We start from the raw sequence: 13,077 nt of genomic DNA on the forward strand, positions 1-13,077 counted from the left end.
TAATACATTGTTCACAGTCTCAGATACCCAGCAGTAACCTCATATTAGGGTGACCTTTTAAACAGCCCGTAGAGTGTCTTTCAGGACTTCAGTCCCCTTGTGGCGACTACTCGCTTGCACGAGGTGTCCGTGTCTGATCGTAGATAACTTTATCATCGTTGAAGGTGGTTGGGAGACCTCCAACCTACTCACCTGGAGGCGGCCGAGCCAGCGCCCCTCAACATCCCGGGAGGCGCGCTGCCAGAGCTGTCACCTGCGTTCAGGTCAGAGGTCGCCATAGAGCAGCAGGGCCGGGGAAGTCCCGGGAGGCGGGCGCAGTCTGCAGGCGGTAGCGAGAATCGAAACTCGGCTGTTAAAACCGCGGCCCCCGCCCGTCGGAATCGCATCTCGAGACCCGCGAAGCGTCCCAGCCCCGCCCGCTTCGCTCCCGCAGCAGCAGCGGCCCCGGCCCCGTGGGCTCTGAACCATGTACACCCGCAGTAGGGTGCTGGGCGCCGGGTCCGGAGTCCCTGCCGCCTCCCGCCCGGCGCGGGACCCCTCTGTGCGGAGCAGGGAGCTGGGCCCGCCGGAGGGTCCCAGGCCGGGTTTGGAGGCGACTCCCGAGACCCCTTCGCTGGAGAGTCCGGAGCGCGCGGCCCCGAGGTTGTGAGTATTTAACCACCTGTTCTGCGAGGCGGGAGCCCAGCCCCCCGGACGGACTCCTGATCACTGGAGTTTGAAACGCTGGGGCCCAGTCACAGGGCTTCTGAGAAAACGAAGTCTCATTTGCCTGTACAAAAGCAGCCATGAATTGCCTTCTAAACTGAGTGTGCCAGTCTAGGGTCCTTTATTGAACATCCGGGCCCCGTTCCTTTCAAGACAACGACTTTCCTGATTCTTGTGACTGGCTCCAGGACTGAAAGACATGGGTGTGTAATAACCGCCTAGACTTCTTACTAATTTTCCAGGTATCTCCAGAACTCATACTCTTAACTAGTAGGAAAATAATTTTTTCCTTCCTGTTTTGAAAAATTGATGCCCTGAATAGTATCTTCACGTCAGCTGCCAGGGTAAGGGTGAAGAGGAAATAGGTTACGGGGTAGAAGGTGCAAATGCTGCCTCTGGGAGCTCACATCCCAACAAAACTCCCGGATAAAGCAGCCTCTTAGGACCAGAGGACTGAGCTAGAGAGGGTGTGAGTGACTGCGGTGTTTCTTGTCGCCAGTGTTAAGTCTACATAGGGACAGCTAGGTAGCACTCATTCTTGGTCTTTGGTTCAGGGACCACAGTTGCTATCCTGGGAACATTTATTATGTGAAGTGTCAGCGAGCTTTCCTTTCCCACCAATGGAATGAGTTGCTCAAGCAAAATTAAAATTCTGCAGGATGGTTAGTAAAGACATGACTGCTTTTGAAGTGCTGCATCTGTGAACTGGAACTTTCCCAATGGTTTCATTTTCAGTTCCCCTTTTCTTTTGTTTTCTTTTCTTTTTTTGTTTCCTTTTTCAGTTTTATTAGGTAGAATCCTTTCCACTTTTCATTAACTTCCAGTTACGCGAAAGACAAACCCTGGTTTGCTGGTTACTAAGATATAATATGTAACCTTATGACCAATAAACACATTTTCTTTCATCCTTTAACTTTTGAAAGAATTCATAAGTACCAGGCTTTGAATATTGTTCAGCTTAGGGTTAGCCTTAGATGGGGTGGATGACCCAGGTGAGTTCAATTAGAGATTGCTGCATTTCTCTCCTCAGAATGGGAGGTATCTGGCCACATTAATTTCAAGTAATCTACATCTCTAAAAGCTGTAACATTTGATGTAGCAGAGTTCACTCGATGTATAATTTCATGTTGATGATAACACCCTCCACATGCCTTTTTTCTATTACAAAGCATCTTTTTATATATAGTCATTTAATGGCAAGCTCCTATCATCTCTAACATTAGCAGTTGTATCTGTTTTCTTATTTGATTGTAAATTACCCCAGAATCTTGCTGGGCCAAATTACTCAGAAGGGGATGGTTTTCTAATTAATTACCCAGACCTCAGTATCTGAAGACCTCATTGCATTCTATTTTTTGATTTCTAAGATTTGACAATAGACCATTAGCAAGTTCATGGGAGAGTTCAGTTACGTTTCACAGGACTCATCATTTTCTTGTGAACCAGTTGTAACAAGCAGAATATTATAAGATACATTTCCTTGTAGATATTTAACATGTAAAATCCTGTTTGGACCACTCTGATTTCTTCTTATACCTCCATTAGTTACTTATGTCTACTGTTTATTTTTGCTTGTTTCCTTTAATGGAAGTAGGAAACCAAGGTTGAATGGCAAATAACATCACAGTACAACATTGACAAAAAAGTTATGAATATTTGATTTTTTGGGAGGGAAATTAGAAGCATTTTCTGATTGAAAATTAAGAAAAATTTGGAAGGATAGAGTTATGTGCTTAACAGTGAAACTTGTTCACTTTCAATATGAGCTTATTTATATGATCAAGGGTTGAACTTTGACCCTGGTTTGTAGGGAAGCCCAAGTGTGGGCAAAGAACCATGGGCATTGATGCCAGGCAGGCTTGAGTTCAAGTTCTGATTTGGCCATTACTTGTTCTCTGAACTTCAGCAAAGGGCTTAGCTATTTTATTCTTCAGTGTCCTCATTACTTAAAATGAGACAATACCAACCTCTCAGGGTCTCTGTGTGCGTGGGAGACATGTATGCATAAAACATAACTTCATGCCTGGCAGAAAGCAGATATCCAGTAAATGTTGGGTGCTCATAGCCTTGAATTCATACAACAAATGTTTATTGACCAAGTACTATGCTGTCACCCTGGAGTGTTTGTGCCTTGTAAAAACACACTGATTTAAAACACTGACTTACATATAAATATAAATAAGGAGACTTTAAGGCAACTTGTTAAAATGATTCCTGAGGACCTCTAATTGACTCTAAGGCAAGGCTGAGCTCTTGACTGTATTTGGATTTAAGTAATTACAAGTGTTTACTGATAAATATTGGCTTTCCTAATTATTTTCAGTTGGGGATTTTATGTTGTCCTTAAATACTGTAAGCTAATTATACAGATTTAAAGAGAGGAGAAAGGTCACACAAACTTCTAATCCCAAGTAATCCTTTACGCTCCCCCCAAAATCTAGATAAATGTCAGACTAAGGCATGAGTTTTTCTGGAAGGGATTATCCCCTCACTTTACCCAAGTCTGGGCAGTAGGCTCTTGCCTATGATAGTAACACAGGCAGGGCTCACTGTGTTCAGATACTTGTCTGTAATCATACCTGGAGGTGGTCCTTTAGCTTGATGCCTTTTGAAGGAAATAAAAAGATATTCTGAAAAATGAATCCATAATGTGGAATATTACTGTATAGTTAACTTTAACGTAATTTATGTACAGACTCAGTTCTCCTTAACATATTTGTGGTCAACTCTATAGTGAGAACCATAGAGACAAATCTTAGCAATAACAACAGCAAACACTTATATAGTCTTAGTATGTTAAAGTGAATTAAGGTGAATTACATATGCTAATTCTTTCAATCTGCCCAACAACCCTATAATAAGAGAGGGTCTTTAGCTCTGGATATTTAATTAAAAATATTGGAACAAATAACTGCTCAACAAAAGACAAGCCCTTATGAAGCTTATAGTCTAGTTGATGGGGGCAGACAGTTATCAGATAATTATATTAATGACTCTTTATATGCATTGGCTTTAAAGGAAAGCCAGGGCTTGAGCTAGTCTGGGGAGCAGGAAGAGTTGTGCCCGAGAGGTGATGTTTGAACTGTGATCTCCAGGATAATCAGGAGTTGTCGTAGTTATTGTTTTTTCCCTGCCCTGACAAATACATTGTTCCAACAGCAATAATCTGTAATTCAGTTCAATTCTGACACTACCCAGAGTTGATGCAGACCCTGCAAGTTAAGGGCTCAGTCCCACAAGTCTGCCTCCACTTTAAAAGTAAGCCACTGGTGGCACCCCAGGCCACCCACAGTTCTGGCTACCAGTTTGGGGGTTCCCACAACCTCCCCCCATGCCCAATTCACGGGAATGACTCACAGAACTCATGGAAATCACTATACATGTGGTTACAGTTTTATTTTGAAGGATACAATGTTGGAACAGCCAAATGGAAGATTTATTTGGAGGGAGGCGTTCCAGAGAACTTCCTTTCTGGGCGGGTCACCCTCCTTGCACCTTGGTGTGTTCACTTATCTGGAAGCACCTAAAAACTTGTGTGAGAATTTTTATTTAGGTTTCAGCACGTAGGCACAATTGATGAAATCACTGGCCACTGGTGATTGAATTCACTCTCCAGCCCCTCCCCTCCCCAGAGGTGGGGGCAAGGTGGACAGGAAAGTTCTAATCACGTGGTTGTTTTTATGGCAAACAGCTTCCGTCCTGAAGCTATCTAGGGCCCCCACCAGGAATCATCCTGATAGCATACACTGACACTGTTTTTACTTGAAATTCCAAGGATTGTAGGGAACTCTGTGCCAGGAGCCAGGGACAAAGATTAAATATTTATACTTTATTATACCACCAGAATTTAAGTAGTCTCTGTGGCGGCCAGAGAAGCTTGCTGTTCAGATCTTCAAAAGAACTGACTGTGCTATACAGTATGATCTTATAGTTTATGTGTTTTACATGTAGTAGGGAACTATATTCAATGTCTTGTAATAGCCTATATTGAAAAAGAATGTGAAAATGAATGTATATATGTAACTGAATCGCTATGCTGTACACCAGAAACTAACACAACATTGTAAATCAACTACACTTTAACTAAAAAATGAAAAATTAAAAAAATTTTTTTTAAATGTGTTGCTGGTGATTAGGTTCTTGTCTCATTGCAGAAAGAATTCAGAGACAGGACACGGAGGTCAAGAAAGTAAAGCGAGGATTTATTAAGCTATAGATAGTGTATTCTCAAGGCGAGAGCAGGCGGGCTCAGGTGAGCAGCTGCTCTGAGTTTCTTTGGCAGGTTGGTTACATAGGGTGTGAAAATGAATGGGTGGAATAGTCATTGGGGAGGGAAGGGTTTGGGATCGTATTCCCTGATTTTCATCCCAGCTCCACCTTCTGAAGGGAAGGAAGGATTTTTGTCCTTATTTAGTTTGGATCAGAAGTGTCGTGGCGTCAGTGCATGATGGGTATCTAATCCGCAAGGCTAGTTTTATTGTAATGGGCATGATGAGCAAAAGGTTACATTTGGACATTGGAGATTCCTGCCTTTTCCCACCTTTCTTTGCCTCCAGGACATTTGTCACCCCAAAATAGGTGATCTCTTATCAGTCCCAAGGTTCCTGCTTTTCTCTGTCTGCCCAAGAACTCCTGTTATTCATAAGATGCATGGTTTCCTGCCATTTGGCCTCTACCCTTCTTTCTCTGCTAATATCCAGCTATCTGCCTGCTCTAACCAAAGAACTTACTGTGGGGACCATGGTCAACTGACAGCGCTAGCTGCCTCTTTTGGAATCCATTACACCCTTTACTCTGAGATCATACTTATTCTGTACTGTTACCAGCCAGCGTCTAAACATCCCAGGGTACTAATGACAGCCCATTCTTGGCCCATGGAGGACTCCTTTGTTGAGCACCTTTTGCCAGAAGACTCCCCAGTGACCTATCCAAGCTTTTCTCAGAACCGTATACCAGCCTGAGGCTCTTCCTTCTCAATCCTCCTTCCCTCTTTCCTTTCACAGGTATCAGTCCTCTCCTGTTCTCAAGGCTTTCCCTGCCTACTCTTGCTTGTCCCCCTTTTGTCCTTCACAGGCCTTCCTCCTAGTAAATCTCTTGCATGTCTGATCTCATCTTGATGTCTGCTCCTTGGAGGACCCAACCGCCCGACCACAGCAGCTTAGACATGGTGGCTGTTGAAGTGTCCTGGTAAAACCCCCTCCTTTCTCTTACTTCCTCTCTTGGGGTTCAGGGGATGTTCCCTACTTTCCTTACTCTAATTTTAGTGCTTTTCCCAGCTTGTTGTGCTCTGGGGAAGAAAGTACCCTGGGAATCCTTCCCTTCACCCTCAGATTCTCAAGGGACAGTGAAGGGAGGATAAAGAATGGCTTGGTAAGACCACCTATTAATGGCTGGTATCTGACTCTCCTCTCTTGAAGAACACTGTGTTAATTTAGTATTAAACATTTTGTAAATATAAGATGAGATCTAAGATGAGATATGTTATAACACAGTCATAAAATTATGGTATTCCAATTTTATAAACATCACTATTTAATAATTGTTGAGTGTGCTCTGAATCCTGAAGTGTAATTTATGTCTAAAACAGACCATCGAAAACGTCTTAAGTCGTTCTTGACTCAGTTCATTTGAATCTGAATTAGCCACATAAAATGGTCTTAAATGCAAGTTTTTACAAACTTATGAGAGCCTGTAAGAACTGCTTTCACCTTTTCTTCTTCACTGCCATGCCCCAGATTTCTCTTCTGTCTCCACTGATGACTGCGAGAAAATAAGCTTTTGCCTGTAGATGTTAAATGGCATGAAAGCATCAGGCCATTAGTCCTCCCTGGAGATAGAAATCTGAATAATGACCAAGTCCCTTTCAGTGCTCTGAAATAATGGTACAGAGGAAGAGAAAAATCTATGATTGATTATAATGAGTCATCTTCTTGATGGCTCTGTATAGATAGCTATTCATTAGGAAACTTTTTAACTCAATCTCCCGGCAAGACTCAGAGACATTCAGAAAGTTTGTAAAACAACAGTATTTAACTCAGTGATAATTGTATGACTCAGCTGGGTAGGTGTCTCAATGATGACCAAATTCTACTATGAAACTAATTGGTAGAGCTCTCCCTATTTGACTTATTGTAGAAATGAGAAATGTGGCAACGCATTGCAACACTGTGGTAGCAGAAAGTCAATGAATTGTGACTTAGAATAGTTAAACTGGGTACTCCGAGGGACTAACATCAAGACAACAATAGCTTGAACTCTTATGTCTCCAATTCGTAATCGTGTGCTAGACCTTACCCTACACCTGTCATATAAAGACTAAAAACTTTGCCCCTTTATAGCTGAAGAAACCGAGTCTTGAGAGTCAGTGATCTCCGAAGGTCGCATGGCTTTTTTAAGCCACAGAACCGGTGCTCAAACCTGGGACTACCTCCCAAAGTCTGGATCCTGAACAGGATGGAGCTGGAGGAGTGAGGGACAGTGCAGCTCCTGAATTTCCTATCAATTATCATATTTTTACATCAAGAAAATAGAATTTCTATAAGCTCAAGAGAGTGGTCCTACGGAAACAGTAATGCAACGTTTATTTACAGCTTTAAAATGATGGGCTGGAGATGTAGTTTGCAGTAGCAGTTTCTGTGCAGCTCCTCTTTCCTCTGCTGCTTTTCCTCCTGACAGCTTGGTGGGCTTGCATTAGAGCAGTTTTCTCACCGTCACTGTTTCTAAGCCACTTCAGCAACATACTGGCTTCCAGCGATCTTTCACACTTCCCACCACAGCCTAAAGTTAGCAAGTCATTTGACATTCGTGACCTGGTTCATGCGTGGGTATCTGTGGGTTTATATATAACTGAAAAAATGTCACAAAACAATTCTCATCCTTAATTATATGTGATGCACTTCGACATTTTCTATTCTTATTCGTTAAAAATAAATCCATTAAATTGATTCCATGACCCTTCAGTGAGTTACCACCTACAGTGTGAAAAGCATAGTTTTGTGCATGGCAGAAGAGATTGTTGGAGCGGATGGAAAGAAAAGACATTTTGGCTTGATTAGGTCAAATTTACCTTCCTGTTTATACAGCGGGGTAGAAACTATGGTCCTGTTTAGAAAGGGTTTCCAACTTTTCTGCACTAGATTCCACTTCTCCGTATGGTATGCATTTGCAGTCTGCCAAGTCTTGAGGGGGCAATCATTTTTGCTCAAATACAGTATCAAAAATGAGTGGGCATTTCTCAAAAAGCCTTTGACAGCTGAAACAGTGAAACAATAAATCAACGGGATGATGAAAGCTTGAAAACCCATAATGCCTATAATAATCAGTAGAAGCATAGCAGAAATGAGAAAGAAAGAAACTTAGTTCAATTACACAGTAAGGTTAGTTACTTCAAAGTCAGTAGAGTGATGTAAGGTTATACATATTGTTAAGGTTAATTGCATCTATTCAGAACGTATTTGAATCTGAAACAAAAGCTTAACAGGAAAAAAAATCATCAAAGGGAGAAGACTGCATTTGAAGGGTCTGTTCTGTATCAGAGAATCAGTTGATGATGGTTCCTTTGTTCTGTAAAGTTTGTAATCCCCTCCCCCCCAAATATGAACACTTAAAAGGCAATTTCTTTTAAAGTCCTGTAGAAAAACTGAAGACATTTCCCGTCATTAAAACTCAAAGGCTGGTATTGCCCAGCATTTGGTTTTACTAAAATGGAGCCAGTGAGAGCGGAAATCCTGTGCATCCTAGTCTTGTAAGAAAGTGTGAAACCCCTGCTTTAAGAAATCTTTAAGTATTTTCTCTTTAAAAAATCCTTAGACTATTTTTTTCCTGGATGTTAAAGTCAAGTCATATCTGCTTTGTTATAAGAACGTAAATATTACGAAAATGTTAAAGAAAGGAAAAGTCTCCTACTGTTCAGATCCTTAGAAATAAACACTTTAAGTCATTTGATGTAGAGACCTCTTTAGTTTTAAAGTGCAGGTTGTGCTTTTTGACTCTTTATGCCAAGTAGAAAGCCTTAGAGTCATTATGCCCTCTGATTTCTGCTAATAGGGGGTGACAAAAGGGGGAATATATGTTCTCTTTCCAATCTTTATTTTAAAATGTGATGACTATTGCCTGTATAGGCAGATACTGTTTTACACATTGATTTATTATTTAGTTGTACAAGGAAACAACCCTTGGTCTAACAATGGAATCTAGATAACATCTCCTATGTAGTACTCTTTCCAAAAATATTTATTTAACCTGAATATCTCATCATAAGGAAATCATCATTTCTTCAAATCTAGATTGTGAGGCATTCTGTAAATTCTCTAAGACGATTTACCTAGTGTATTAGGGTCCTCCAGAGAAACAGAACCAATATGTTATACATATGAAGACGTGTATTATAAGTTAATGGCTCACAAAATTATGGAGCCTGAGAAGTCCCACCAGCCACCATCTGCAAGCTGGAGGCCCAGCGAAGCCAGTGGTTTGGTTCCAAGGCCTTTAATGAGATATTACTTATGACCCCACTTTGTTTCACGCAGTAGTTTTTGTTACTGTTGGGACAAAGGACAAAGGAGAGAACCAGGAACCAGAATATCCATGCCAGAGGAAAGAGCCAGACCCAGAAATGTAAAAAACAATTAGAAAAATGAAATTCCATCTGTTGTGGAAGAGAATGCAGCAAAGGGATTCAGTCACAGAATGACAAAGGAGATGCCCTTTTTGATTCAGAGCTAGGTTCTATTTGATATAATGAAATAAGTGTCTTATATGTTATATCTCATTATTATAATTACATATAATAAAAGAGCCATCTCCAAATCGGTGTCTTAAGCATAAATGACTTGGCTTGTTTCTCTCTTTTAAGTCTGAAGGTAGGTGGCCTAGGGCTGATTCAGTACAAATTACACGCAATCGTAATAGAATATTTGTTACTTCCTAGCATTGTTCTAAGCACTTTATATTCTAGGAGATGGATTGTTGTTATCCCCACTTTATAGGTGAAAAAATAGACTAAGTAATTTGCTCAAAGTTGTAGTTAAGAAGTAACAGAATTAGAGTTCAAAGTCGGGCAGTTTGGCAATAGAGCACCACTAATGTGCTGGTTTTATAGTCACAGGGCACCAGACTGCTTCTTTCTGCTCTGCCATTTCTGATGCGTGTCTTCCATGTACATCTCAGTTGCCTCACTGACCAAGATCGTTGCTTGAGCACCAGCTACCACTTCAGCCTTCCAGGAAGGGGGAAGGCAGCAAAAAAGCTTTTCCTGTCTGTCTGTCTGTCTGTTTCCATTTAAAGGAGCTTTCCTAGAAATCCTTCCCAATGGCTTTCCCTTATATCTCAATTTGTGAAACTTAATCACATGGTCGTATCTGGCTATCAAGAAGGTTGGGGACTATAATCTTAATTGGACATGTTATCAACCTGAATAACACGGAAGTGCTTTTAGTAAGGAGGTGGTGAGAATGAATGGTTAGGTAGGGCCAGGATCTCTTCTAGTTTACGAATTGAGGAGAGCTAAGCATTAGAGCAGAAATTAATCATATGATCAAACTGTCGCCAGAACTTTGGAAATGCAAATAATTGCTAAGGAGGAAAAATTTAGATATATTCCACATTCCTGTTCTGACTGCTGATTTTAGATGACTATTAGGAGTTTTCTTCTAGATAATGTTCTGCGCAAAGCTTTATGTTTTATGCTTTGTGCATCCTGCTAGATTGTTTATAATAGTAAACAATTGAAACAACTGAAATGGTTAAGTGAGTGGTTATATTATGATGCATGGAAATTGTGAGATATTATGTAGCCATTTAATATTCAGCTTGTTACATGCATAATTGAGAAAACCACTTAGAAGTGAAAACAGCATATAAAATTGGACTTAAGATGTGATTGCAACTGTGTAATATGTACAGAGTATGGACTGCACTGAAATTCACTCCAATAAAACTGTAGTTGAGGTCTCTGAGGAGTGGGCTTATGAGTGACTGTTAAATGTTTAAAAAATAATTTTCTACATTTTACTATTTGAGCATATGTTTCTTTCAAAATCAGAAATAAAAGATGGATTTTGTTTTTAAATATTCTATGCAGATATTTAGATATAAATCCTTTGGGTCTTGCATTTCTGGTTTTCTCCTTTCAGTTATAGATGACCTTGAGGAGCAATGCTTAAGACATGTGGACATAATCGGGTCTCAACCTAATAATAGTAATAATAAAAGGAAATGTATGACCATTTGATAAATAAATGGCTTTTATGTAAATGTCAATTTTCTTATCATTAAGCTGTTTTAAAATATTTTCTTGTTGGAAAAGACAGTCCTGCTTGGACCTCCTGAGCCCTAGATGTCTTGCTGGGTGTGCCAACACCTCATACCTGACCATGCTTTAACCTGGGCTATTTCTCAGGGTTGTTATGTAGCTGGGAACCTTGAGAGATGAGGTACAGCCTTCCTTGGACAAAGACCAGGCTTGCTTACTATCTGCTATAAAAACAGTGGATTTCCCATCTCAGTGTTCCTCAGCTGTGATGCAAACATCCCATGTGTGCAGCATCCATCGTGTTGCCCCCGTAAGACTTGGAGCCAGAGAGAATAGACATAAATATGTGGATGCTGATGCTGCAAGAGGAATGAAGTCCTTTGTCTCTGACCCAGGAGTCTCATGTCTTCTCCCAGCATCCATGAAACTGTTATAGCCTAACTCCTCGGCTAAGGTTAGCTTGCACATAGGCTCAGATCACATCCCAGACCTGACATCTCTGCATTCTGAAAATATGAATTCCTTAAGAAAGCAAATTAATACATTTTGCAAGTATACTTACCCGTTGGTCTCCACCTTTACTCCTGTCACTGGTTTTTGGCCTCTTAGAGATGGTCTCTTTAATATTATATTTCATGTATGTTCTTTGTATATTTAGAATGAATCCTTCTTGCTTCTTTTTTCATAGCTTTTATCATTTATGTGTATGAGTGTTTTAAGTGAAGAAATAATGCCTTTCAGGTATACCCTGTATGATTGCACAGGTTGGTAACTGTACAAACTTGCCTGGCTAAGGTAGTAATTTGAAGCTGAAATATACATACCAAATCGTGTGCCCTAGTGTGGGGTTACCGCCGCCTGACAGAAGGGGCACTTTTTTCTAATTTACATAAATTTACCACCTCTCTACTTTCCGTAAAGATACCCCTTGAACAAAGGCCCTGATAACCTGACGGTCTCTTGTTTATCTGTTCCCTCCGGGTATCTAGTCCTCTGGGCATCTCTTCAGCCCTCCAACAGAAGCTGTGAGTTATAGCCCTAACCAGCTTCACATCAGCCTCTCGGGTATGCAGACTATGTCTTGAGCCCTGCAGGCTCTAAGACTAAAAAGGATTCATTAGTCCTTCCACACCAGAGGTATACAGACTGGATCAGGGTTGGTGTGACAAGGTTAGGGGTCAAAAATGACTTCCTCAACCTGATTTTGTCATTTCTTGTTTTTCTTGGGAAAATGGTCTGTTTATAAAAGAACTTTGAAAACCTCATATGTTTTGACTCAATGTTGGTTAAAAACAGTAAACTTCAGATTCCTATGTTGAAGATCATATGAAAAATAAGCCAATATGGAAAGCCACATCTAGAAACTAATTCTCTATCCAGTACCTTTGATTAACTAAAAATTTCCTTTTTTTTTTCAGTTTCACCTAAGGGTAAGATTTTCATGAATTATGAAAACCTCAAACCAACTTTTTTATATATATATATTCATATTCTTTTCCATTTCAGTGCATTACAAGAAATTGAATATGGTTTCCTGTGCTATTCAGTAGGTCCTAATTGTTTATCTATTTTACATATAGTAATGTGTATCTATTAACCCCAAACTCCTCATCTATCCCTGCCCCTCCTTTTCCGCTTGGTAACCACAGTTTATTTTCTATGTCCATGAATCTATTTCTGGTCAAACCAACTTTTTGTGGAACAGTAGACTTTACATGTTGCCTATTCTGCTTGAAATGAGCTCTTTGTAACAATCTCTTTCTGAATTTTTGCTCTCAACTACATTTCTTTTTCAGTCAAGCCAGTGTTGTTCCTAATTAGAAATTTAAATTCCATCTGCTGCAGTTTGGACACACCAGGGGATATATTTATGTAATACTTTCAGCCAGCCAGGATATTTTTCCTAACTTCAACATAGCACATTTCTGTAGATCGCTTATTGATAAGACCTTATAAAATTTGCAAGAATGTACACGTGAGAGGCAGTTGTGTAGTTCAGGAGAGACCTCACAGGGAAAAGATTTAAGTGTATTTTTCTTATTAAATATAGATGTATATTTTTAATGGTCCAGAAAAATACTTTTCTCATTATCTTGTGTTAATCTTTATACATTCTCCCT

At 40.3% G+C, this 13,077-nt stretch overlaps 1 protein-coding gene across 5 annotated transcripts in view; it reads left to right on the forward strand.

Annotated features, from left to right (window-relative positions):
* Nucleotides 1-247: 247 nt before the first annotated feature.
* The window catches only part of EPSTI1 (epithelial stromal interaction 1), a 78,144-nt gene continuing 65,314 nt past the window's right edge, over nucleotides 248-13,077 (forward strand). For 3 of the 5 annotated variants that reach the window (XM_074378224.1, XM_010973264.3, XM_010973267.3), the window contains exon 1: nucleotides 248-645. In XM_074378224.1, the coding sequence (XP_074234325.1) occupies nucleotides 467-645 (179 nt within the window). In that variant the 5' untranslated portion in view covers nucleotides 248-466. Of the gene's footprint in view, nucleotides 646-784; nucleotides 948-13,077 lie in introns of those variants that run through there. The other 2 variants (XM_074378226.1, XM_074378225.1) reach the window with 2 other exon arrangements.

This window comes from Camelus bactrianus, chromosome 14 (assembly GCF_048773025.1).
Source record: "Camelus bactrianus isolate YW-2024 breed Bactrian camel chromosome 14, ASM4877302v1, whole genome shotgun sequence".
Classification (NCBI taxonomy): domain Eukaryota; kingdom Metazoa; phylum Chordata; class Mammalia; order Artiodactyla; family Camelidae; genus Camelus; species Camelus bactrianus.